This window comes from Mchenga conophoros, linkage group LG20 (assembly GCF_057382185.1).
Source record: "Mchenga conophoros isolate Kocher_MC1m ecotype Shallow Benthic linkage group LG20, M_conophoros_male_GT1.1, whole genome shotgun sequence".
Taxonomy (NCBI): Eukaryota; Metazoa; Chordata; class Actinopteri; order Cichliformes; family Cichlidae; genus Mchenga; species Mchenga conophoros.
Genome location: NC_140545.1, coordinates 2,480,366 through 2,502,186, shown reverse-complemented (window position 1 = coordinate 2,502,186; position 21,821 = coordinate 2,480,366). Strand labels below are relative to the sequence as shown.

General features: G+C 42.9%; 3 protein-coding genes across 7 annotated transcripts in view; 2 read left to right on the top strand and 1 right to left on the bottom strand.

Moving 5' to 3' along the window:
- wnt10b (wingless-type MMTV integration site family, member 10b) overlaps positions 1 to 14,326 on the top strand; it is a 29,001-nt gene extending 14,675 nt beyond the window's left edge. For 2 of the 3 annotated variants that reach the window (XM_085259898.1, XM_085259897.1), the window contains 3 exons: positions 9,641 to 9,903; positions 10,071 to 10,522; positions 10,623 to 14,326. In XM_085259898.1, the coding sequence (XP_085116024.1) occupies positions 9,641 to 9,903; positions 10,071 to 10,522; positions 10,623 to 11,123 (1,216 nt within the window). In that variant the 3' untranslated portion in view covers positions 11,124 to 14,326. Of the gene's footprint in view, positions 1 to 8,789; positions 8,998 to 9,640; positions 9,904 to 10,070; positions 10,523 to 10,622 lie in introns of those variants that run through there. The other variant, XM_085259895.1, reaches the window with a different exon arrangement.
- Positions 1,013 to 7,037, bottom strand: wnt1 (wingless-type MMTV integration site family, member 1). Its single transcript, XM_085259899.1, has 5 exons — positions 6,081 to 7,037; positions 5,775 to 5,880; positions 3,534 to 3,787; positions 3,069 to 3,334; positions 1,013 to 2,960 (listed from the first exon to the last, which is right to left on the bottom strand). Exons 2-5 carry the CDS (start codon positions 5,873 to 5,875, stop codon positions 2,469 to 2,471), a joined length of 1,113 nt encoding a protein of 370 aa, XP_085116025.1. The 5' UTR covers positions 5,876 to 5,880; positions 6,081 to 7,037; the 3' UTR covers positions 1,013 to 2,468.
- Positions 14,327 to 14,700: 374 nt separating the features above from the next.
- arf3a (ADP-ribosylation factor 3a) lies at positions 14,701 to 20,487 on the top strand. 3 transcript variants are annotated; one of them, XM_085258853.1, is made up of 5 exons: positions 14,701 to 14,793; positions 15,930 to 16,121; positions 16,219 to 16,329; positions 18,015 to 18,139; positions 18,230 to 20,487. In XM_085258853.1, exons 2-5 carry the CDS (start codon positions 15,974 to 15,976, stop codon positions 18,389 to 18,391), a joined length of 546 nt encoding a protein of 181 aa, XP_085114979.1. In that variant the 5' UTR covers positions 14,701 to 14,793; positions 15,930 to 15,973; the 3' UTR covers positions 18,392 to 20,487. The 3 variants fall into 3 exon arrangements, with proteins under 3 accessions (XP_085114979.1, XP_085114978.1, XP_085114977.1); XM_085258852.1 differs by having other exon boundaries at positions 14,739 to 14,793; positions 15,907 to 16,121; XM_085258851.1 differs by lacking the exon at positions 14,701 to 14,793 and having other exon boundaries at positions 14,805 to 16,121.
- Positions 20,488 to 21,821: the final 1,334 nt, after the last annotated feature.

Sequence of the window (21,821 nt, the reverse complement as noted above, 5' to 3'; positions counted from 1 at the left end):
AATTGAGCTAATTATCACTGACTCCTTAGCACTCCCACAGGCAGCGCCCCCTCCACTTCACTCTCCACCAACTCTCCCACCTCACTCTCATGCCTGGGATTTGAACTCTGAAAAAAAAAAAAAAATCAACCACTTTTACTTTCTATTGTTTCTGTCTGCCCATGATTGCTGATTATTTCTCTTTCCAGCCAGATTTGCCTCGTTTTGCGTGTGTTTTCACTCCGTCAGCTCCTGACTTTTCTCTCAGTTTGTCAGTTATTACACAGTAAGCCATATCATGTTCTGGTGTGTTAACCCCTGTTTTCCAGTGATAGAAGACAGAGCTTTACTTATGTATAGGTCAACAACATTTTTTCTAATCACTTAGTTTTTTGTTGTTTTTTTGTATTTATAGACATTTCCTCACTTCTGAATTTGCTTTGCTTTTACTTCAGTTCACTCTGATCTGTTCTTCCAGATAAGTAATATTGTAGCCATTCTCTTCTTATTTTTTATAATGTTTTCTCTAATTTTATACCACAAGCCCACGAACCCCTGTTAAATCTACACTGTAATACGATGCTAATTCAGAAGCACTCTCGTCCCTGCATGTTACTGCTTTTCCTCCACTCTGCCCTTTCTGGATGACCCTGATTGCTCCTTCTCTGTGGTGAACTGAGAAGTGTCACGCTTTCCAAACTCCTGTGGTTAGCTACACTGCCAGGTGTTGAAGTTTTTCATATTTCTTTCAGGCCTTAAGCAAATGAAGCAACTCATATACTGTATAAAATAAGGAATGTGGGCAGATAAACAGTCTGTCTCTGTGGTTGGTCGCACAGATGCAGGGATGTTTTGTGGAGCTGGAGAAAGAGGCTGCTTTGGTGGTGGTAATAGGATTAAGCTAAGGACACCCAGGGACAGGCTTATATGTTGGCTCGGTCCATAGTCAAAACACTCTCGAATACAGCAAACACAACACACATAATGGCTGTAATGTTGACACATTCACAAGGGCAGCTTAATTGAAAATATAGACTTTATTGTTCTATCGTACAGTACAAAACCAACTGGAACCTAAGTCTTTTGATTAAAATCTAAAAAAAAAGTATTCTCTTACTCTCTAGAACAGTATAAAAATCCTCAGAAATAAATATTGTATATATTTACACTAGTAAAAAAAAAGGGAAATATTCAGTGCATGACCAAACATGAGTGTTTTTTTTACAGAAAAAAAGCAAAGAAGTGATAACAGTCTTTTTCTATCAAGAGTATTTTTTTTTAACCCGCTACGTTACACCTACATAGAAAGAGCCAAACGATGAAAACATCCTCTGACCTGACTCTACTGATAGCATATTCTCCAGCCACTGACAGGCACATAAATCATTTAGAAAACATACAAGTGACATCTTTATAAATATAATCAGATATTTTAATATTTACAGATTTTGGTCCTCTTAGCTGATACACAGTTTGTTTCTTTTTCAGTCTGTATTCTTTAAAATATTTTCATTCAACCTACCTTGAAAAAAAAAAACCCCAACAACGCACCATTTGCCTACTTTAACCTGCAATATTTTAATCCTTCCTGCATGCATTTGTGGGAAATTTGTATATTGGTCACATTTCTATTCATTGTTTTATTAGTGTTTTATGATATTTTCATTATTTGCTTAAATCACGTCGTGATATTCAGTGTATTGATAATACATTCAAATTACATTGCCTCAGTAAGATTCACTCACTTGGTTTCTGTGCTCCCTGCTCCTAGTCATGTACAATAAGGACCATCCTGTTGCAAGCTGGAGTGGTACATGTGGCTGAGGTGAATTCAGATCTGGAGAAATCTAAACAAAATGGGCAAATGTGGCAGGGAAACTAGAAGTGGTTGGGTTGCATACAATTCCTAAGTACACAAGCATGGAACAGATATCCCATCCAGGGAGATAAACTTCAGCCAGTTTCATGGGAGGGACGCCAAACTTCAGCAAGAGAAAACAAAACACAGATTTCTTTTTTTTCTTTTTTTTAAATAAGCTTCCTCTTGTTAGAGGTCCTCGCCAGTTTATGAGAGCATATGTTTGTGGCTCTGTGGCCACAGAAACATCTGTGAAACATTGTGTCCAGTTTCTGCCCTTTGTTGGGGAGAAACAAGGCCCTAGTGGTACCTGGTTACAACGATCAATTCTCCACCACATCCTTTTGTCCATTTACTCCTATTTATCTAGCATGTAAACACTTGAGGGACAATTCCCATTCTACAAGTATCGTTGTAGTGTTAATTTACTTAAGGTTAAGTAATAAAGAGTAAGACATACACTCCTTCTATACCCTGTTCACATACTTGTGCTTTCCCTTTCTCCTAAGTTTAAAAACACTGATTGAATTTTTGTGCCAGAATTTCCCTGTATTAGTTTACCCGCCTTGAACCTTTTCCAGCTTCAGCCTAACATCTTAAAGCACATGTGTGCCTAGGTGCCCATATTTGATCATAGACACTGATGTAACGTCCTTGTACTGGTGCAGTTCAGACAACTGACATGACAGCACCAGTGGAATGTGCAGTGGCAGCGTTCAGTCACGCTCTCAGTCCGGGACTTAAACCCACGTCCGCAGCATAGCAGCTCACAGCCATCCAGGCCTGGAGAAGAGCTGTTGCACGTTCTCCCCGATGTTCCCAGAGTGCCAGTTTTGCCATTGTAGGAGCAGAAGTTGGGTGATTTCTCATAATAGACAAGATCCATAGACGAAGGGGGTTTGTGAGCTGGGTTTTCAGGCTCTAGATGGCGTGGATCGGCTCGGTGAGAGGCACGGTTGCTGCCCTTGTTGGCATAAACAACTCTGGATGCGCCATCAAACCGGTCCTTAAGAAAGTCTCCCACTGTGCGGAAGCTGGGCAGGCGCATCCAGCAGGTGCGCACTGTGCAGGAGCCAGACATGCCATGGCACTTGCATTCCTGACGCATCTCTGATGACACAGTCTGAGAAAGGAAGACTAAAGATTACTCATGATATCTCACTCATTAATACATTCATTTCAAGTAGAACTCGGACAAACAGTCTTAGTAGACGAGTAAAGCAAGTCTTACCATCCTGCCGGCTTCGTTATTGTGCAGGTTCGTGAGGTAGCGCAGATCTCTGCCCCTCTCACTGGAGTCCACAAACTCACGGCTGAACATCCGGCCAAAATCCACATTGTCACTGCAGCCCCCCCAGTGCCAGTCTGGTCCTCCAGGACCTCGGCGGCGATAATCGCATGTGCACGTCTCAATGGCCCCCTCTGAGCAGGAACGAGCCACAGCGTGGGTCACTCCTGCGCTGGTAATGGCAAATACAAATGCGGTCTCTCGGCAACCTGAAGAAACAACACAAAAACTTCCCATCAGAACCATATCCAGCGTTTTGGACTTTATATTTGCCTTTTTTTTTTCTTTTTCACCCAAAACTGGAAATCATTTACAGACAAAGCCTTTCAAATGCGTACAAGCGATTCTGTTACATCCTGTCCAAAATTGTCCAAATATTTCCTGATGAGAAAGACAAGAGGGGCTCACCACGATTGACAATTTTGCCAAAAACTGCTGGACTGTGGGTGGTCGGGCAGTTCCAGCGGCGGTTGCGGAACTGCCACTTGCACTCCTTTATGGCAGTGTGCAGTCCAGCGGCGATGGCATGCAAGATGCCAGGATTCTGCCGAATCAGCCGGCGCTGGCGACGGCTCAGAAGGGCCAGGCTTGGGTCCAGGACCAACTGCACGTTCTTGGAATTGGTGAGGAGGTTGGACGAGGAAGCCACATTGACAATACCCCTGGCGCAACATAAGGACAAGGGAATTCAGAGTCAAGGAGCTGGCAGTTCATGCATGAAGCTCTATAGGTGACCCTCTAAACTCATTAACTGATGGCTCTTGGCATCCAATGAGTGTTGCTCCTTTGAAATTACAGTTTTCATTATGTGCTAAAGTAATAAACAGAGTCTCACATTCAGTTCCAAGATCATGAGAAGACACTTTGTCTCTGACTAACAGTGTATATTTCACTCTTGGCAGATAACATGAAGCTATTTTTATGTCTTCATAAAAACTTGGACTGGCTGCGATTACTTGTCAGTTTCACAATTAGAATATGTAAGCACATTTGTCTGCTAAATACTCAGGATCCATTATGTTATAATAATAATAATAATAATAATAATAATAATAAAGGATTACAATAATTGACAGATTTCTTATCTGTGTAGTATCAAATTAATGTTATTAGCTTGGCAGTTAAGATTCCCTACATATATGTTAAATCACATTAAAGATAAGCATACAAGGTTCCTCCAAATGTGATTTAAGGTGCAACTTCAGCTAAAAATATGTCCATTCTGTCAAAATGTCATTAAGACGTAGGCCTTTAAACACCCCTCTGTGCCAAATATTTAAAAAGCTATAAAAATGCTGTCATCCATCCACAGCATATAGAAACAAATAACTGTAATTATTTATTACTATAGCATAGAGAGAGAGAGAGATGTTGCTTTTTCTTTCTTTCTTTTTTTTAAGTGTCGTGTCCATATTTGTGCCCAAACGTGGCACCTGTGCGTCTTCAGCTTTATCCAAATCTTGGATCACTGAACGGGGTTTAAATGCACCCATTTCGCTGGTTTTAGAACACTTTTGGCGTTTCAGCACACAGGCTGTGTAATTTTCCACTTTATTTGGTATTTTCTGTGGTTTATGTGTCAACATTTTTCATTCATGTGTCGTGTATTGGCGGCGTTTTGCTGTTCAGCATTATCATCCGGAAAAGCGGGCGAGCCTGGGCCTGTTAGAGGTTTGACCCAGACAGTGGTGCGGTGAGAGGCCTGGGAACTTAAATAATAATCTCATCTTCTGAATATTTTCTTAATTCCCAAAGTCACCGGTGTGTGTGTGTGTGTGTGTGTGTGTGTGTGTGTGTGTGTGTGTGTGTGTGTGTGTGTGTGTGTGTGTGTGCTTTCTAGGCGTCTTTTGGATGCCAGCTGATCTTTCAAATGCTTGAAAGCGCACTGCCACTGTGCGAAAACCTTGTCCATCTAATAAAACCGCAAAAACCGTTTGTTGAATCGTTACCTCAACAAACCCCTGACCCACAGTTTTTTGTTAAAAACAAGAAAATGTGCGAAGCTATAGATCCGGTTTTATTTTGGTTTTAAAAATCTAAATTCTGTACCGTTGCCGCAAAGTTTATGATCGCTTAACTATATCCAGTATTAGATCAACGTGTCCCCGGAAAACAAGAAACAAAAAACAAATAAAAAGAACCCCTCTAAATCCATATTCAATTTATTCCACACTGGACTGAAAAATCTTGTCTCGTGTTCAAACCGCAGTATCCAAAAAAGGAGCCAGAGAGAAAGCGAGAGAGAGGGAATTAAATCAACCGCAAATAAAAATGCTGTAATTATTATGTAATTATTTTATTGTTAAACTGTGTGCTGTGGTTAATTTCACTGCAGGCACAATAAATTAAAGACTGGAAAAAAAACACCCTAAATGTTTTTTGGGGCTGTTTCGCTCACGTAGAGCAACCTGGAAGCATTAAGCATCAATCCTATATGGTTGCCCTTTTTTTCTTTTTCTTTTTTTCAAACAGAAGCTGCGAGCGGCTCCAAAACTAACACATTATTTCGATCAAGCTGCACGAAATGTGGCAACTCAATAAAACGCCCTGTTTTCCAGAGGGCTCCTATAAGCTGGCACTTAACTTTGCGGATGAGGTTTTCCAGTGGCATAACGCGATTAGTGCATCATCAGTATCTGCTCAACTCACCACCACCGGCCGCTGTTGTTGACTGCCCCTGTGCCCGAGAGCGAAGACACCAAGAGGATGCAAGCGGCTTTCACCCCTAACAGCAGCGCCAGACTCCTCATCGTGGCTTCAGTTCAAAAATGAGGAGGAGAATGTCATTATTTGGTGATATATATATATATATATAAACAAAAAAAAAAACAAGAAAATACAACACCTTTTGTTTCTTGTTCCAAACATGCAAACATACTGTGTCACTTTTATCTTAATGATCAACTTGAGTTTTGAGTTCTGAGTTTTGAAAATGAGCAGGTTGGATATACTCACCACGCCACAATCCGAGGAGAGGACTTGAAAGGTGAGAGAAGGAAGTCCTAATTAACTTAAATGGCTCTTGAGTGGAGACAGGTTGCTGTGCTGTGAGGTGTCCGGGCAGGATGCTACTGCTGCTGCTGCTGCTGCAGTCCTCTTCACTCTGTCTCTCTCAGTGATGCTTTGCACGGCGCATTGAACGCGTGGGACAGTTCCGAAGACTTGATCCCCTCGGTGACTGATAGGCAACACATTCTTCTCTTATTGAGCGCTACGAGGGGAATAAAAAAGGGATTTGCTGCTCTCATCTCCCTGTTTTTTTTTCGGAGCCTTTTCAATAGGATTGGAGGGAGGGATAGTTAATGCTCTTCATAGGACGCACAATGAATAAGGAAACAACTGAGCAGAAAAAAGAAAGGAAGGGAGAGAGAGGGAGAGAAAAGCAGGGCAGTCCACGCATATTGTGGAATCTCACGGTCATCACAGAATCGATTCCCTGTAAACGTGTACGGCTAAAAGTATTTTCTTCCCCTTTCAGTGACCGCGCAGCTAGCCTCCGCATCCAGTCTTGCTGAGAGAAGTTCCCCCGGAGCCCTGGAGCAGTGATGAGTTGGTACAGATGCTGTGGGTGCGCCCGCTTTGGTGCTTCGCCGCTGCTCAAAGCTGGTGTCACGGTACAGTATAGTTACAGCGCAATATGAGCCATCTGAAACTGCCCTTTTTACCCGGTGGTTGGATTAGCCTACTCCCTAACCGCATCTCCTCCTCTCTCCAAATGCGCTCTTAAAATGTGCAGTGACTAAGGCCATTTCTGCACATGTTCTTTTTTTCACACTTAAACTCCTACAGATCGAGTTTATTCATTATTACATGTAAATGATATATATGTATTTTTAAAAGTGAATGTTATCCCTTAAGGTTACTTTCCTCTCAATAAAACGTGTTATCAGCCGTCTTTATCATATAAGAGCGAACGCGCACACGCACAGCGAAACGTGAATGCCTGCAGAAGCAATAATAAGCTCGTAATTGTCCTATAACTCACACTGCCTGCTGGGCTACTTAAATATTTTTCAAACACGGAAGACATGAAATATGGCCTCCAATCAGAAGTTTGATGTATGATGAACCAGGAAAAGAGGGGGACGACTAAGGATAAAAACCAGTCCAAACATCTGGCTTGCAGACCTCCCTCGACGCAATGTAACCCAGTGTAATCACAGCTTGAGCCACTTTGCGGCATCTCCATCAAACCCCAGACTAGGAGCAAGCTTAAATGTCCCCAAACTTCTCCATATTGGTTCATTTTGTGACATTTATCTGCTAATTTGCATATTCCACATTAGTCATTGCAGAGGTTGTAGGTTGAGTAATCTCTCCCCCTTCCTCCGCACCTCTCTGTCTCTCCCTCAGATGACAGTAAAAGGAAGTAGGCTTTAAAAAAAGAGAGAAAAAAGGCTTTAATGACAGCCACCCTACGTTTTTACCCGAGCCTTATATGAATTTGCTCAAACGGGTTTCCTGGAGCAGTCATGCGACACCGAGCAGATTAGAGCTTCAATCCGGATAAAGGGGGCCTTTTATATACAAATCAACTTCAAATCACTTTTTAAGCCACTTAGATATACACACCAAGGCAGAATGCTAATGCACTTTTCATTGCTGCAGCTTAGGGAATGGAAGGAGATTAGATGAATTGGTGTCACTAAGCGAACCGTGTTCGAGGGGGGTTTTAACTTAATTTTATGAAAGTAGCACACAAGCACCTTTCGCTCCCAGCAGCAATGTTATGTTTAATTTTGGATAGCCTGGATCGATATACGGATTGATTCGCGTCCACACTGAAGGCCCGGGCAACTTGCTACATAAGCTTACTCAACAGTGACCATAGAAAAGATTTTTAATAGATATGTTGTCTCCAATAAGGTGTTTTAGTCTGTCAGTTCTTTTGAATCCCTAAAAATAATTTGTCATTAGAGTTTTGTCAGCGGTCGTAATTGCACAACATTGTAAATAACAGTCTGTTACTCTAGCCATTTTTTTCTTTCGTTGCTTTGAAATAAAGACTTTAGATTGACAATGTGAAGTTGTTTCAAGCACAACAATGAGGCGCAGCCGCTCTGATGGAGGTGGGAGGAAGGGGGAGCACAAGACTTAAAAACAGTATTGTTGGAGGGTCTGTTAGCGGAGCCGCCTGCCTGCTGCTGCCTCCCTGTCGTACAGTGGAACCAGCAGCTCTCCCCTCCCCCTTCATTATTTAAAATAACTCACCGCTTTATGAACAAAATCTTCCTTGAGTTTCCATATTTCATCTCATCGAGGATTTCTGTGTTCTCCCCCAAAATGTAGGACCAAATTACCTTATTCCTCCCATCACACCAAAAGAGAGTAGGAACAAGTACATGCATATATAAATATGTATTTTTTTAATCCTTATAAATATGATCATTGGATCCAGTATTTCTAAATACCTGCTTAATTCGAAATCGCTGTCCCGCAATGCTTGTAAAGTGCTTGTGCGTAAAATGTTGGAGACGTCATTTTACGCTTGGGTGAATGATCCCGTTATCGAATAATTAAAGTATCAACTGGTGATCCAATTCTCATCCTGGCCAATATTTTGCAAACAGCCGCCTGTAGAGGCATCTACTCCCCTCCCCTCTTTCTTTCACCCCCCTCCTCCCCCCTCCTCCTCCACTTCATTCTCTCCTCCGACCTCCTCTGTTCTCCGTCTTCACTCCTCGGTCGTTTGGCGGTGCATCGATAATACTGCAGACATCGTCCTTTCGATTTTCTTATTCGACGCGGACCATCACTACCAGTGTTTTAATGTCACGTCGCGAAAGACGCACAACAAAATGGAGCTATCAAACAAACTCCGTTGGGACCAATTCCTGATTTTGGCAGCAGCACTTATGTCACCTGCAATCACGTAAGTGCACTTGAGAGCGCCAGGAGAGTTGCAGACTGTGGCTACACGAGATTCGGCAGAGTTGCGGGAAGTTCTTTGCATAGGTTACTATTCAAATGAATAATTTAGCTATTTTAAAAAAAACCCAAAAACATTAAAAACGAATTATTAGTCATTGTATTTCGAAGTCTGGTTTCGTGTAAAGTTAAATTTAAAAAAAGTGCAATCAGTGTTAATTGAGTGGTTTAGCTTTAAACGAGTCAAAATAATTCCAAAGTGATTTCACTTTCAGTCTCGTTATTTCTTTATAAGATGCATTTGGCCATTAAATCTGTTTTTGATATTTCTCAGCTGGATAATCTGTTTAGAATTATATTTTCCCTCCTTTAACCAACTGACACTGGAGCAGAAACAGTGCAGCAAATACTTTTGGACGCATTTTATTGGTAGGTGTATTTCCCATAAAGAATGAATTATATCATATCTCTCTTAATTATTTATTGGGTTTGTATTTTTCTTAAGTGTACTGAACCCCCTCCCATTGCCTCATATTCCTCTGGGCTTGACTAATGAACTGTTGACCATCTCCGATGACACCCCCCCCCCCACACACACACACACACACCATCTCACTTCCCCACTCTTTCTCCCACTCTCCCTGCAGGGTGCTGTGTAATGATATCCTCAGCCTGAAGGTGGCAGGAGATCCAGTGCTAACCCCTAACTCTGTGTGCCTCAGGCTGGCAGGCCTCAGTAAACGTCAGATGCGGATGTGTGTGAGGAACCCTGATGTGACAGCATCTGCTCTGCAGGGGATCCAAGTGGCCATCCATGAATGCCAGCACCAACTCCGGGACCAGCGCTGGAACTGCTCCTCGCTGGAGGGCTTTGGCAAGCTGCCGCTCCACAACTCCATCCTCAACAGGGGTGAGAGTCTGAGGCAGGCTAATGATAGTCAGTATGTGATCCTGGGGTTTATGGTAGAAAAGTGCAGGTATGAGAATACAGATTGTGCTGTACACAGGTAAATGACATTTTTAGAGCTGCAGTCTTTATGGTTTCAACCTCTCTGAGTGTGTTCTTCTTGCTCCTAGGTTTTCGGGAGAGTGCCTTCTCTCTGGCCTTGCTGGCAGCGGGCGTGGCTCACTCTGTGGCCTCGGCTTGCAGCATGGGCAAGTTGCGGGGGTGTGGCTGCGAGGCCAAGCGTCGCCAGGACGATGACAAGATCCGGCTGAAACTCACACAGCTGCAGCTGCAGACGCTTCAGAAGGGTGGGGCAGGCATCGACTTAACACGGTCATTACCCTCAGAGCTGAATGGTCATCGTGGCAGCCTGCCCACTAACCTGCGCTCAGCCCACCCCTCAGCCCTTCTCAAGCCCTTACCGGATGAGCTAAGCTCTATGCAAGACACCTGGGAGTGGGGGGGGTGCAGTCATGACATCCGTTTCGGGGATCGCTTTTCCAGGGACTGGCTCGACTCCCGGGGGTCTCCAAGAGATATCCACGCCCGCATGAGGATACATAACAACCGTGTGGGACGACAGGTGAATATTGTGCTTTTCAGCTGTTGTCCCTCCGACCTTCAGCACTCATTATCATTTTGGTTGTTGTTGGAGTTTGCTTACAGTGTTATTCTTTACACAGATAGTGACTGACAACATGACAAGGAAATGCAAATGTCACGGCACATCAGGGAGCTGTCAGTTTAAGACCTGCTGGCATGTGTCTCCAGAGTTCCGTCTTGTGGGCTCCATACTCAAAGAAAAGTTCCTGACAGCCATTTTTGTCAACTCTCAGAACAAGAATAATGGGGTTTTCAACCCTCGGACAGAAAACGGCGCCAGCGGAACCCAAGGGGGTCTCGGCGGAGGGCGTCGTCGAATCATGTCCAGAGAGCTGGTGTACTTTGAGAAGTCTCCTGACTTTTGTGAGCACGACGTGTCCATAGACTCTCCGGGAACACACGGACGAATCTGCAACAAAACTAGCTACAGCACAGACAGCTGCAGCTCGCTGTGCTGCGGCCGTGGACACAACATCCTCAAACAGACACGCAGCGAGCGCTGCAATTGCAGATTTCACTGGTGTTGTTACGTGCTGTGCGAGGAGTGTCGTCACACAGAGTGGGTCAACGTGTGCAAGTAGACGTCAGTCTGTTCCCCCCTCAGTTCGAGCGGCTTTTACTCATCCAGGACTCAAGATGGCGAGCCTGTCCCTTCGCCCACTCATGTTGTTCGAGCTTTTGTTTTTGCTCCTTGTGCAACTCTCCCAGAGATCCTGTTTACCCCCCACCCACCCTCTTTTTTTTAAGTCCATCATCTGGGATCTATTTTCTTTTTGTAGACGCTGTTATTCTCAAAATGCCAAGTCAGAGATTGAAGAGGTGACTCATGTCATTTGTCTTCCCATGGCCTGTTTAGACGCTGGCCTTTCAGCCATGAAAATGGCCCATACTTCATCGTTTGAGACCCACAAAGAAAAAGAAAGAAAGAAAACGCAACAGCAGAGGAGCTTCAGCGTCTACAAGCTGACTCATCTTATTGTACAGTAACAGTTTATTTGAATGTGTATGTCTATAATTGTAAATGTATTATTATTAATATTAATATTGTACTAGAGCCTGTCTTTTTTCAGTGAATGACAGATTGATGGTGGCCATGTGGTCAGCACGGTGAAGCAGTGTGCAGACAGAACAGTCTCATTTTCTTTCTCCATTTGTACCAAAATAATACTCGTGTGTGACTCTGAAAAGTACTAATTTGGGAACTTGTCTCACAATCTCTCTTTACTGATCAAAGAAGACAAATTTTTTTTGGAAGGGCGAATGAATTTGACACAGCGCTTTCTCACATGCAGGACTTTCAGATGCTCGTCCAAGCTTGTACACTTGTAAAACTCAAGATGGGAAACTGGAAGCAACAAATCTCTAGATTGTACGACTAATGATTCAGATTTATATATTTATATAATGGTAACAATAGTAATCACTTCATGAGTATGGTTGCTAGTGGTCATGTTTTTTATGACTCTGTATCATTATTGTGGCAGCAAAAATGCTGTCTCTTGGGTATGACTGTACTGTGATTTGTGTCACTTTCCTATGAAATTGTGACTGGGCTCTTGATATTTCGTGCTTGCTTTTGTCCATTTCATCAGTCTGAGCACTCCTTAGATTCTTCCCACATGTACTACATGTCAAAGTGAGAGATGGACCTACTTTAGTCCTGAAATGACGCTGAAGAGTGTGCGTCTGTTGCTGTGTAAATGGGGGGTAGGCTCTGTGCACTACAGATTTGGGAGGTGAGAGCCTTTTTTATGGCCACTTCATGCTGAGAGAAGGACTTTTTATGGCTGCAGGATATTGTTTCCTTAAAGTATGACTTTTATTACTGGAGAGAAGCATCAAGAGAGCAGAGAATGGGGGTGATTATACCAGTCTTTGCTGTGCGAGCATCTAAGGGGATCATCTGTCCAGAGTTCATAGCCAAGGAAGGGACTTGTTGAACCACGTGCTTTGGGGACGCTGTATCCCTGTTACCTGGGAGACAGACTACACAAATATAAACACATGCACATAAATGCTTGCATGGGTTGGTTTACGTACCAAGACATGTAGGAACGCTGGCACCCGACGCTCAATCAAAAACATGCATGTTGTTGCGCACAAATGAACTGTAGATTTAGCAAAATGCTCCTGTCGCCACTTGACTCGATTTATGATAGCAGCATTCCTCGATATCTTAGATAATCCAAACCGTCTCCATGCTTGGCCTGCTGGGAAAAGCTTTTTTTTGCCACATAGGATTTAATGCCAATTAAGTCCTGTTTGCATGGACTTTGGTAAATATCCCTGAACTCCGAAGGAATGACAGCGCCAGTGGCTGAATTGAGCACTTGATCTTTTTTGGTATTTAGAGAAGGAGCAAAAAAAAAAAAAGAAGACAGCGAAGAGGTATGGAATGATAAGGGCTTGGATTTCTGGTTTGGATTTCTTCATTCCTTTATCATTTCACCCTGGAGCTGCTGCGAAAGGGAATTTCCTGTCACTGTTTCTAACCATGTGTGAGACAGAGGTTGGTGGACAGCCTGGGATTGCTTTCTCTCTCTCGCTCTGTTTCTCTTACTTACTTCGCCCCTTTCCCCATTCTCCCCTTCATCATTGCAGACAGAGACACATACATAGCAACACATTGACTGCCCCCACCCCCCCTGCAGTAATGACATCCAGACTGGGCTGAAATTAAAGAGAGGCAGGCAGAGAGAGAGGAAGTAAGGAGAGATAAAAGTTACCCACTTTGACTGACAGCATGATTATATGTATAAATAAGGCGATTTAGTGTGTTTAGTTGGATATGAAGATAGCGAGATAGATTTTGCTGCACATACGGCAGAGATGCACAAGCAAAGGACGAATCGAGTGTGGCGAACGGGGTGAATAAAGTGTACTCTGTATAAATATATGCCTCGAAACATCTGCTTCTCAACTCCCCTTTCATTTTTGATGTGGGACAGGCAGAGGAGAGCGGGAGAGAAAACACAAGGAGCCAGCTACCCAGAACATCAAAGCCCCTGCCCTCAACGTGCAGGCCCTCATTAGTTCAGCTAGCAGAACCAACGAGACTTGTGATTGTGTTTGCTGGGGTGCACGCTGGCAGACACTTCAGAGGAAAGGCTCCCTTAAGTCATAACTCCCCACCCTACCTCTCCTGCCACCACCCGGGCCCGCTTTAACCCCCCTGTAACCCTCTCCAAACTCCCCGCGCACACAAACTCCTGCATGCTTACCCCACCATCCACTCCACCCCGTAATCTGGTCTGCAGCTGCAAACATCTGCTCCCCTCTTTATTCCTCGCTGCCTCCACCGCTGAATTGATAAACACATCTATTACTGGACCACTGACTGGCACACAGCACGGAGGAGGAATGAGGCAAATGTTGGACTCACCTATGGCTGCAGGGCCGGTTTGAAGGAGTGCCGTTTGTTCACATTGGCTTCTTCTTTAGGCGACTTCTTTTTTTTTTTTTTAATGTCCTTTAATTTCAAAGTGCAGTGCAGTTTGCAAGTGTACAATGCAAAAGTGCATGACAGAAAACAAGAAAGAGAGAAGGCATTGACCCCAGGTTTGGTTTTATTTAACTTCATTCAGAACCTTTTTTTATTTTAAAGAGATGGCTACAGAAAAGAAGAAAAACATCTTATAACTATGAGGGAAGTGAGTCTGCAGTGGTTTGGACTCACATGCATGAAGCAATCTCATTAGATAGCATAGGCGCCAAAAAGCCATAGAAATATTTGACATTTTTAATAAATAAAATAATGCTCAAAGGTAAACCAACTGCAACATCGATTCAGTCTATGCTTTTGTCCCCTCCTGTCACCTCATTATCTGTGAAACACTGCCAGGAAGTATCACTTGGCATCCTGTTACAGTCAGCCATTTACTTATTCATTAAGATGATTCCTGTTTTAATTATTCAAGCGTGCTTGCCTGCAGGCTCTCGTTTAAAACTGGTTTGGGCCCTCTGAAATGTCATATGTGAGATAGTGGGAATAACGCTATCAAACTATTTATTATTCTTTGATGTTCCTCAAGAAAACAAGATAAGCCTCAAATAAGCTGTAAGGTGATGGTGCATACAGTAACTTTTCAGAGCTGGAGACAGCAGCTCCTGGCTTTTAACAAGTCGCCGGGCGATGAGAGATTGGCAATCCAAGTACCGCGAGAACGCGCAGTGTCACAGCTGCAGCTCATCGCGAGACTATCATCCAGTCCTTCGCCTGAATCCAGCTGGTACCCTTCCTGCCGTTGACGGGTAAGTGTGAACGAGATGCAAATGGTGAAATTGCTGAAAGAGGTATACGAGCGCTAAAAAGGTGGTTTCATTTATCACCGCTTGAGTTGCCTTTTAAATGCTGCGAGGGGGGAAATGAACGACCCTTAATGTACGACATGAGGCCGACTGGCGCGCTTGTCGTGACTGTAAGAGGGGGGATTATAGCACACAAATTGACCCGGAGATTTTATCTATGTTTTCAATTAAATACCGACGATGTTAGCTCACAGGATAGCAAGCAGATTATGTTCGGAAAGTGAATGTTATCGAGCCGAAAGAAACGTGATTTGGGTTCAAAATTCATCGCCTGCTTCGACTGCAGCATCCGCCGTCTTCGCCTCGCATTATGACAGATGTGTGTGGATGTGCGGCCACTGCAGCTGCAACGGGCTACGCTAGCACCTGCTGTCCGTGCGTTTGATAGAAATGAATGGAAACCTAGCTAGTCAGAGGAAAAGCGGCCAGTCACTAAAACACACAAGAGGGATACTTCACTGCCCCACAGAAGACTGCTAGTTTAAAATAACCCTCTAAAAACCAATGCGACCCGTGTAGTGTGTGTTAGCACAAGTTAACAGGCAAGGTTGGCCTGTAAAGGGCCCATTACCACTGAAGGGCCACCCTCCTCCCTCAGCTCTGTGAGCCTGACTGTGTGCAACCATAGACAGCCTTAGGTTATGTGTCATAATAACGTAATATGAAATGAGTGTTACCCTGGCATATCTTCAGTTGCCTAAAAAGAGCATAAAAAGGTGGTTACTCAGCACCACATGAAAGCTGAGCCACATAACAGAGATCCAGCATGGCTGCCTCCTTTCCCAGTGAGCTGTCACTGTAAAGGAGCAGCTTTCGAGTCAGGTCAGCTGCCTGCCGGGGTGTGAAGTATATGTTTCCTGGCTTTCCTCTGAGGGGGCACGGCTGCGAGCAGTAAGGGAGGTGCCAATGCTGAGATGTGTTTTTGAACAGCTACTGTCACACCACATGTTTCTTTGTGTGTGTGTGTGCGCGTGTGTGTGTGCGCGTGTGTGTGTGTGGTTTCGACTCTCTAAACGTGGTTCACGGTTTGTTTTGTCTGCTTGTTGCTATGTATAGCAACAAAGCAGCCCGTGTAACAGTTTTGTTGCAGTTGTGCCCCCACCTCCTCTCCTCCCGAGGCATCATGGGAAACATCTTTGGGAACCTGTTGAAGAGCCTGATAGGCAAGAAGGAGATGAGGATTCTCATGGTGGGGCTGGACGCTGCAGGGAAAACCACCATCCTGTACAAGTTGAAGCTGGGGGAGATCGTCACTACCATCCCCACAATTGGTGTGTGACTGTCTGCCTCTAAATAAAAAAAACAAAACATGTGTCTTAGAGATTATGTGACCCATTGTCTATTTGCTTGTTGTCTCCTCCACCCCAGGTTTCAATGTAGAGACAGTGGAATACAAGAACATCAGCTTCACTGTGTGGGACGTGGGTGGCCAGGACAAGATCCGTCCTCTTTGGAGACACTACTTCCAGAACACCCAGGGTGAGATGCATCAAAAGCATCTTAGGTGAAAGACCAGCCAGCATGGTTAGAGTTTTGTTTGTTTTTTTTAAAAAAGGCCTCTCCAGTCCTGCTGCGGATCCTGGAGCGCACGCTCGCCCCCAGCACCTGAGGACAAAATCTGACTAATCCTTCAGATGATGTAATTTGCATACAGGCTCCAGATGTTTCAAATGATCATCATCTTAGTCATGTTCAAATTAGAGATGGACCGATCCGATATTACGTATCGGTATCGGTCCGATACTGACCTAAATTACTGGATCGGATATCGGAGAAAAATAAAAAATGTAATCCGATCCATTAAATATCACGAAAGCACCTCACAAAACTTGCAACACGCCGTAACTCGCCTCAGAACGTCGGAGCAGTATGCATCACGTGATAGAGCGGCTGTGGCATGCGGGACCTGTCGGTGGTCTGGATAGCATTTGGAGCTTCGCTAGCAACCTGGCATTTCATCTCCGACAAAGTTATCCCGAGAGAAGTAAAGCAAGTGTGTAAGTCCATCTCTGAATGTTTGTAAAGCATTCCCACTTAAGCTTAACAAGCGACTGCCTCTCGCTCTCCGGCTGCTACTTCAATCGTGAAACTGCTTAACGATCAGCTGATCGGCTTTTCTGTCGCGAGTCCGTCTCTCTGGTTTGTTTTTGGTCCACTTTGCGCCAGAAAGAGCAAACCAGCGGCTGAACAACAGCAGCACGTTTAAGCTTGATAAGCTGTTGTTACAATTTATTTAATATTACTTTCTACACCAGGATCTTTTTCTACGCAGCTGAAGTAACTGTGCAGGGGCGGATCTAGCAAAGTTTAGCCAGGGGGGCCGATAGGGCATTAACTGGGAAAAGGGGGCACAAAGACATACTTTTCTTTCTTATTCTCATTTAAAATGTCTAGCTTTTAATAAATAATTATCTGACACCCAAAGTTTTAATTTGATGTAAAATGAATAGAAGTCAATTACTGTATATAGTGACTATTAAGTCTAATATATATACCCTAGTAAGCTATAGTACATTTTCCTTTGGGAAGGTACCATCTGTGCAGTCTGCAATTTTGTTGAAGAAAGATGTTGAATCTATTTAATATTTCTTGAAAAATAATTGATTTCTGTGCATTTTTTTTCACACTGCATCAAATTAAGGTTGATTACGTTGATTAAGCATCATGAGGTGGAGCGTGAGGGGTGGTTCCCTATTTTTTTATTTTTGTTGTTGCTGGGAGTTGGAACCCTATTAGTTAGGTTGCTTAATATTTACGCTAAGTACTCTTTAAAATACCAGAATAGGGAGGATGGTGTAGGTCTAAGTTTATTAGATTGATCAGTATTGCTGAACTATGAAATATTTTTTTTGTATACAGGTATAACAGAATAGCTTTAGTGTAGTTGTTGTTTTAAACTTGAGTATGAACTTGCAGACTTGCAAAATGCAGCAAGATATTTAAAAAACAGTTTTGTTGATTAAAAAACACTATATCGGATTCATATCGGTATCGGCAGATATCCAAATTTATGATATCGGTATCGGTATCGGACATAAAAAAGTGGTATCGTGCCATCTCTAGTTCAAATCCCGGACAACCATTAAACATGCTTTGACAATATGCTTTCCTAACAATGTGATGTGACCTGATTGTTTTTGTTCGGTTTCAACTTATTCCTGCAGGTTTGATCTTTGTGGTGGACAGCAATGACCGCGAGCGGGTCAACGAAGCTCGAGAGGAGCTGATGCGGATGCTGGCTGAAGACGAGCTGAGGGATGCTGTTCTTCTAGTCTTTGCCAACAAACAGGTATCCGCCACATTACGTTCCCCCCTGCTTTTACGCCTCTTGCCTCACCAACTTCCTGACGGATACTTTGTCCTCTGTGATTTTGTTCAGGACCTGCCCAACGCCATGAACGCCGCAGAGATCACAGACAAGCTGGGCCTGCACTCCTTACGTCACCGCAACTGGTACATTCAAGCCACCTGTGCCACCAGTGGGGACGGCCTGTACGAGGGTCTGGACTGGCTGGCCAATCAGCTGAAGAACAAAAAGTGAAGGGCCGAGTCAGTGAAGTGGGGAAGAGCCTGGGTGCCAGCTCCAGGTTGTGGTTATAGGGGTTCCATTGTGTTTACATAGAGAAGAAAAATGCTGAAAAGCTCCCAGGGGGTGACTCTCAGTGGCTTTCTCCCCTCCCCCCATCTCCCCCCCACCATCCACCCTCGAAATACTTCTTTATTTTTTTTCCGTTCTTTGATTAATTTGATTTGTTTGAATCTGTGGTGAGCATTTTTAATCATTTACAAGCAAATTTTATCTAAGTTATTTACAATCTATAAACAAATAAATATGTACTGTATGATATTACTGTAAAGGTATATGAATTTGCTCTACTTTGCAGACCTCCACCAACATTTAATTAGCTCAGCAATTGTGATGGATCTCAAATCGTGACGGCAGAGCAGCCTTCCCTCAGAAACTACAGACCTGGTGTAAATTATAAAGAATGTCATAATATTATAGTGGGAGTACTATTACTATTATACTCGTACAGATAAATGTAATATAACTGTCCATACTGCAACCAAATTATGCTCTTCATAGATCAAAACTTTTAGCTATGATTTAGTTTTATTTATGTTGAATTAAACAAAACGTGTCTACTTTCTGGACAGTCGGAAACAATATATTTAATATCGATATTTATTGATTTTTTTGCTTCATATAGTTTCTTTTTCTTTATTCTAATGTGCATTTACTGCTAAAGGCAGCTAGTTAAAAACAGAAAAAGAAAAGAAACCCCAGTATCATTGTACATTACTGCTTCCCAATCTGCATGGAGATATCCCAGTACTGGCTTGTGGGCTTGTAACAGGCCGCTGCTGTAAATAAAGATTTGTTCTAGCTGAGTTGCCTGGCACAGACGGGGTTAAAACAGTTTGTCTGGCATCAGCGAGGTGTGATATCTAAAGTGATACAGATGACAAACAGGCACTCTGTACCAGCTCTGTGGCTCAGAAACAAAATGCTGCTATTGGCCTGCCCTGTGGAGAGTGATGCAACACAGCATGCGACTGGCAATATTAAGAGAGCTTACATAGTTTTGAATGTTTATTTTTGTTTTTTCGATCCGTTTGTGCAGCATCGCTTCTCATGCTGATTTATCCACCGTCAATCGGCATGACATCATGCGCGTCTCACTTTTTCATGTTGCACAAAATTACTCTAGACTCACTGTTATTGTATAGAAGGTGTTGTCTGTTTTTTTAATGGAGTGTTTCTTTATTTTGTTGAGTTATTTTTTCCCTTAATTAGCTAATTAGATCAGACTGTTGCATTTTTTGTTTTGGGTTTATTTGGGGGAGTTTTTTTCACACACAAAAAAATAAAATAAGGAGAGAAGATGATAGTAATACTGCATCGTAAGGCATGTTAATACTGTACAAGATCTGTAATAAAAGCGAATTATAATAGCCTGTTTCCTCAGACTACATTTGTTAGTCTTAATCACTGCTGCTGGTTGGAACAATGCTGTACTAATAAATGTTATGGATTTAGTGTAAAGTTTACCGAACAACCTTCTAATATGCAAAAGCATGCTTTTCTATGTTGGCGCAACTGTATATATGTTGATGTAACCGGGAAAGTGGAACCGTGGTTTTCGAGGTGAAACCAAAAGCGCTGTTGATACACCTGTAGATAACGGGGTCAGCGTGTTGGCAGATAACTGACAGCAGCTTGTGTGTGCGTGTGTGACGTGCATTATATTCCGTTCGGTTTGGTGTGAAAATTGTTTTCGTGGCCTTATTTAGCCAGTGGTTTCATTTCTCTTTGATAACAGGTTTATATGTAAGAAATATCCAGCATTCAAGTATCTCACCTTTGATCTGTGACACCGATGCACTAGCAGTTCTGATGTGGCTAAACATCCCTCCCTCTTTCAACGACTATTTTCTGATTTTAACTTTCAAATAAAGAAAAATATTAAATGAGGCTGCACGACATTCCAGCTGGCGATTTGCTCTGAGAAAAAAACCGAGTATAATATGAAGAGGAGGAAATTTAAGACAGAAAAACCCAAGCAGGTGCAAAAGTGTTGAATGATTGAATTATTCCTGACACTGCATCAATCAATAAAGATACCAGAGTATACATTTGCTTTGCCTTGCTCATTTTTTTCCTTGCTATTGTTTATTGTCGCGCATGTCGGTCATGATTCGAAAACCGTATCACGGTTACGAGCGTGCTGCTTTTATCTTCTCTTGTCTGTGGCTCAAACTCAATTTCAAGTTGACAGTTCGCCCCAGAATCAAATGTGCGAGTCCGTATTTATCAATCATTGTTCTTGGGTAAGTTGCCCAGTTTTGAAGATGTTTGTCTGCTTGAATAAAAGGAAGCTACAGAGTATACTTCTGGTGCTCAAAGCACCAAGACACTGCGTTTGATGTGGGTGGTGAGTGCAATGCGGTAAAACGAGGCAATTCTCACACAAACTCCTGTGTTTGATTTGGAGGTGATGTGTCCTTTTAAGAGCCCTGCTAGGTTTCTTGAAACAGTTTGATCCTCAATTTGTTGACAGAGACACTGCTTTTGTAGTTTTGCTTCTGTACAGTCATTTTTAACTCAAAGGACAAATTAAACATAATGTCTGAGGTCGATTCAAAGTTAGAATTTTTATTTTATAGTTTTTATTGTTATTTTTTAAAACACGAGGCTCTTAAGAGATGTCATTGCAAGTTAGGGAGACCACGTTAGGTTGAAAAAGCCAAATAAATAAAAGCGATAATAAAATAATTAGGAATGGCCGAAACAACATTCTTAAGAAGTATAAATGCAGTGATCAAGTCAGCAGCTCCCAACAGGCCTGAAAAACCAGAGAGGACAACTGGAGTACATGATGGCAGAATTATTTCTATGGTTAAGAAAAACAGCTTCACAGCATCTAACCAGATCAAGCCCACGCTATAGGAGCAGGCGTGTGTGCACGTCAGTCACATCTTGACTGTTGGATTTCAAATCTGTGGCGGTGTACAGAGGCAACGCTACAAAAACTCTTTGCACAACACATTATTGACCTAACCGTACTTCTCCTTCATTGATGAATCCATAATAAACAGTGAAATATTTTAAAACTCTAACTGTTGCCTCAACACATATATGTTCAATGGAAAGTCAATCGATTTCATGTGTGCTCCGGAGGTTTTAAGTTGCACATCTGGCCTCCAAACTGGTTGTGATGTCACAATATCCTCTTATGCCTACACATGTTGAACTTTGATTTAAGGTGAGCCTCATTTTCAGCAGATTAATGGGAAACAGCTTTGACGTCCCTGACGACGCATGTATCACCCTGAACAATGAAGGTCAAAACTCTAAATGTGAGTTAGACTCTTTTCTTTTTTTTACATGAAGTGGGAGCTGATCGAGAATAGTTTTAACTCAGTAAACTGTTTACCGTACCAGTCATCAGCTAAGACTAAAATCAGAC

Excerpts from the sequence above, each read along its gene's own strand:
- arf3a (XM_085258851.1), top strand. The coding sequence starts at position 15,899 with ATGTATAGCAACAAAGCAGCCCGTGTAACAGTTTTGTTGCAGTTGTGC. Across the intron at positions 16,122-16,218 it reads CACTACCATCCCCACAATTG|GTTTCAATGTAGAGACAGTG; the intron begins GTGTGTGACTGT and ends CCTCCACCCCAG. Across the intron at positions 18,140-18,229 it reads TAGTCTTTGCCAACAAACAG|GACCTGCCCAACGCCATGAA; the intron begins GTATCCGCCACA and ends GATTTTGTTCAG.
- wnt1 (XM_085259899.1), bottom strand. The coding sequence starts at position 5,875 with ATGAGGAGTCTGGCGCTGCTGTTAGGGGTGAAAGCCGCTTGCATCCTC. Across the intron at positions 3,788-5,774 it reads AACAACAGCGGCCGGTGGTG|GGGTATTGTCAATGTGGCTT; the intron begins GTGAGTTGAGCA and ends ATGTTGCGCCAG. Across the intron at positions 2,961-3,068 it reads ATAACGAAGCCGGCAGGATG|ACTGTGTCATCAGAGATGCG; the intron begins GTAAGACTTGCT and ends TTCCTTTCTCAG.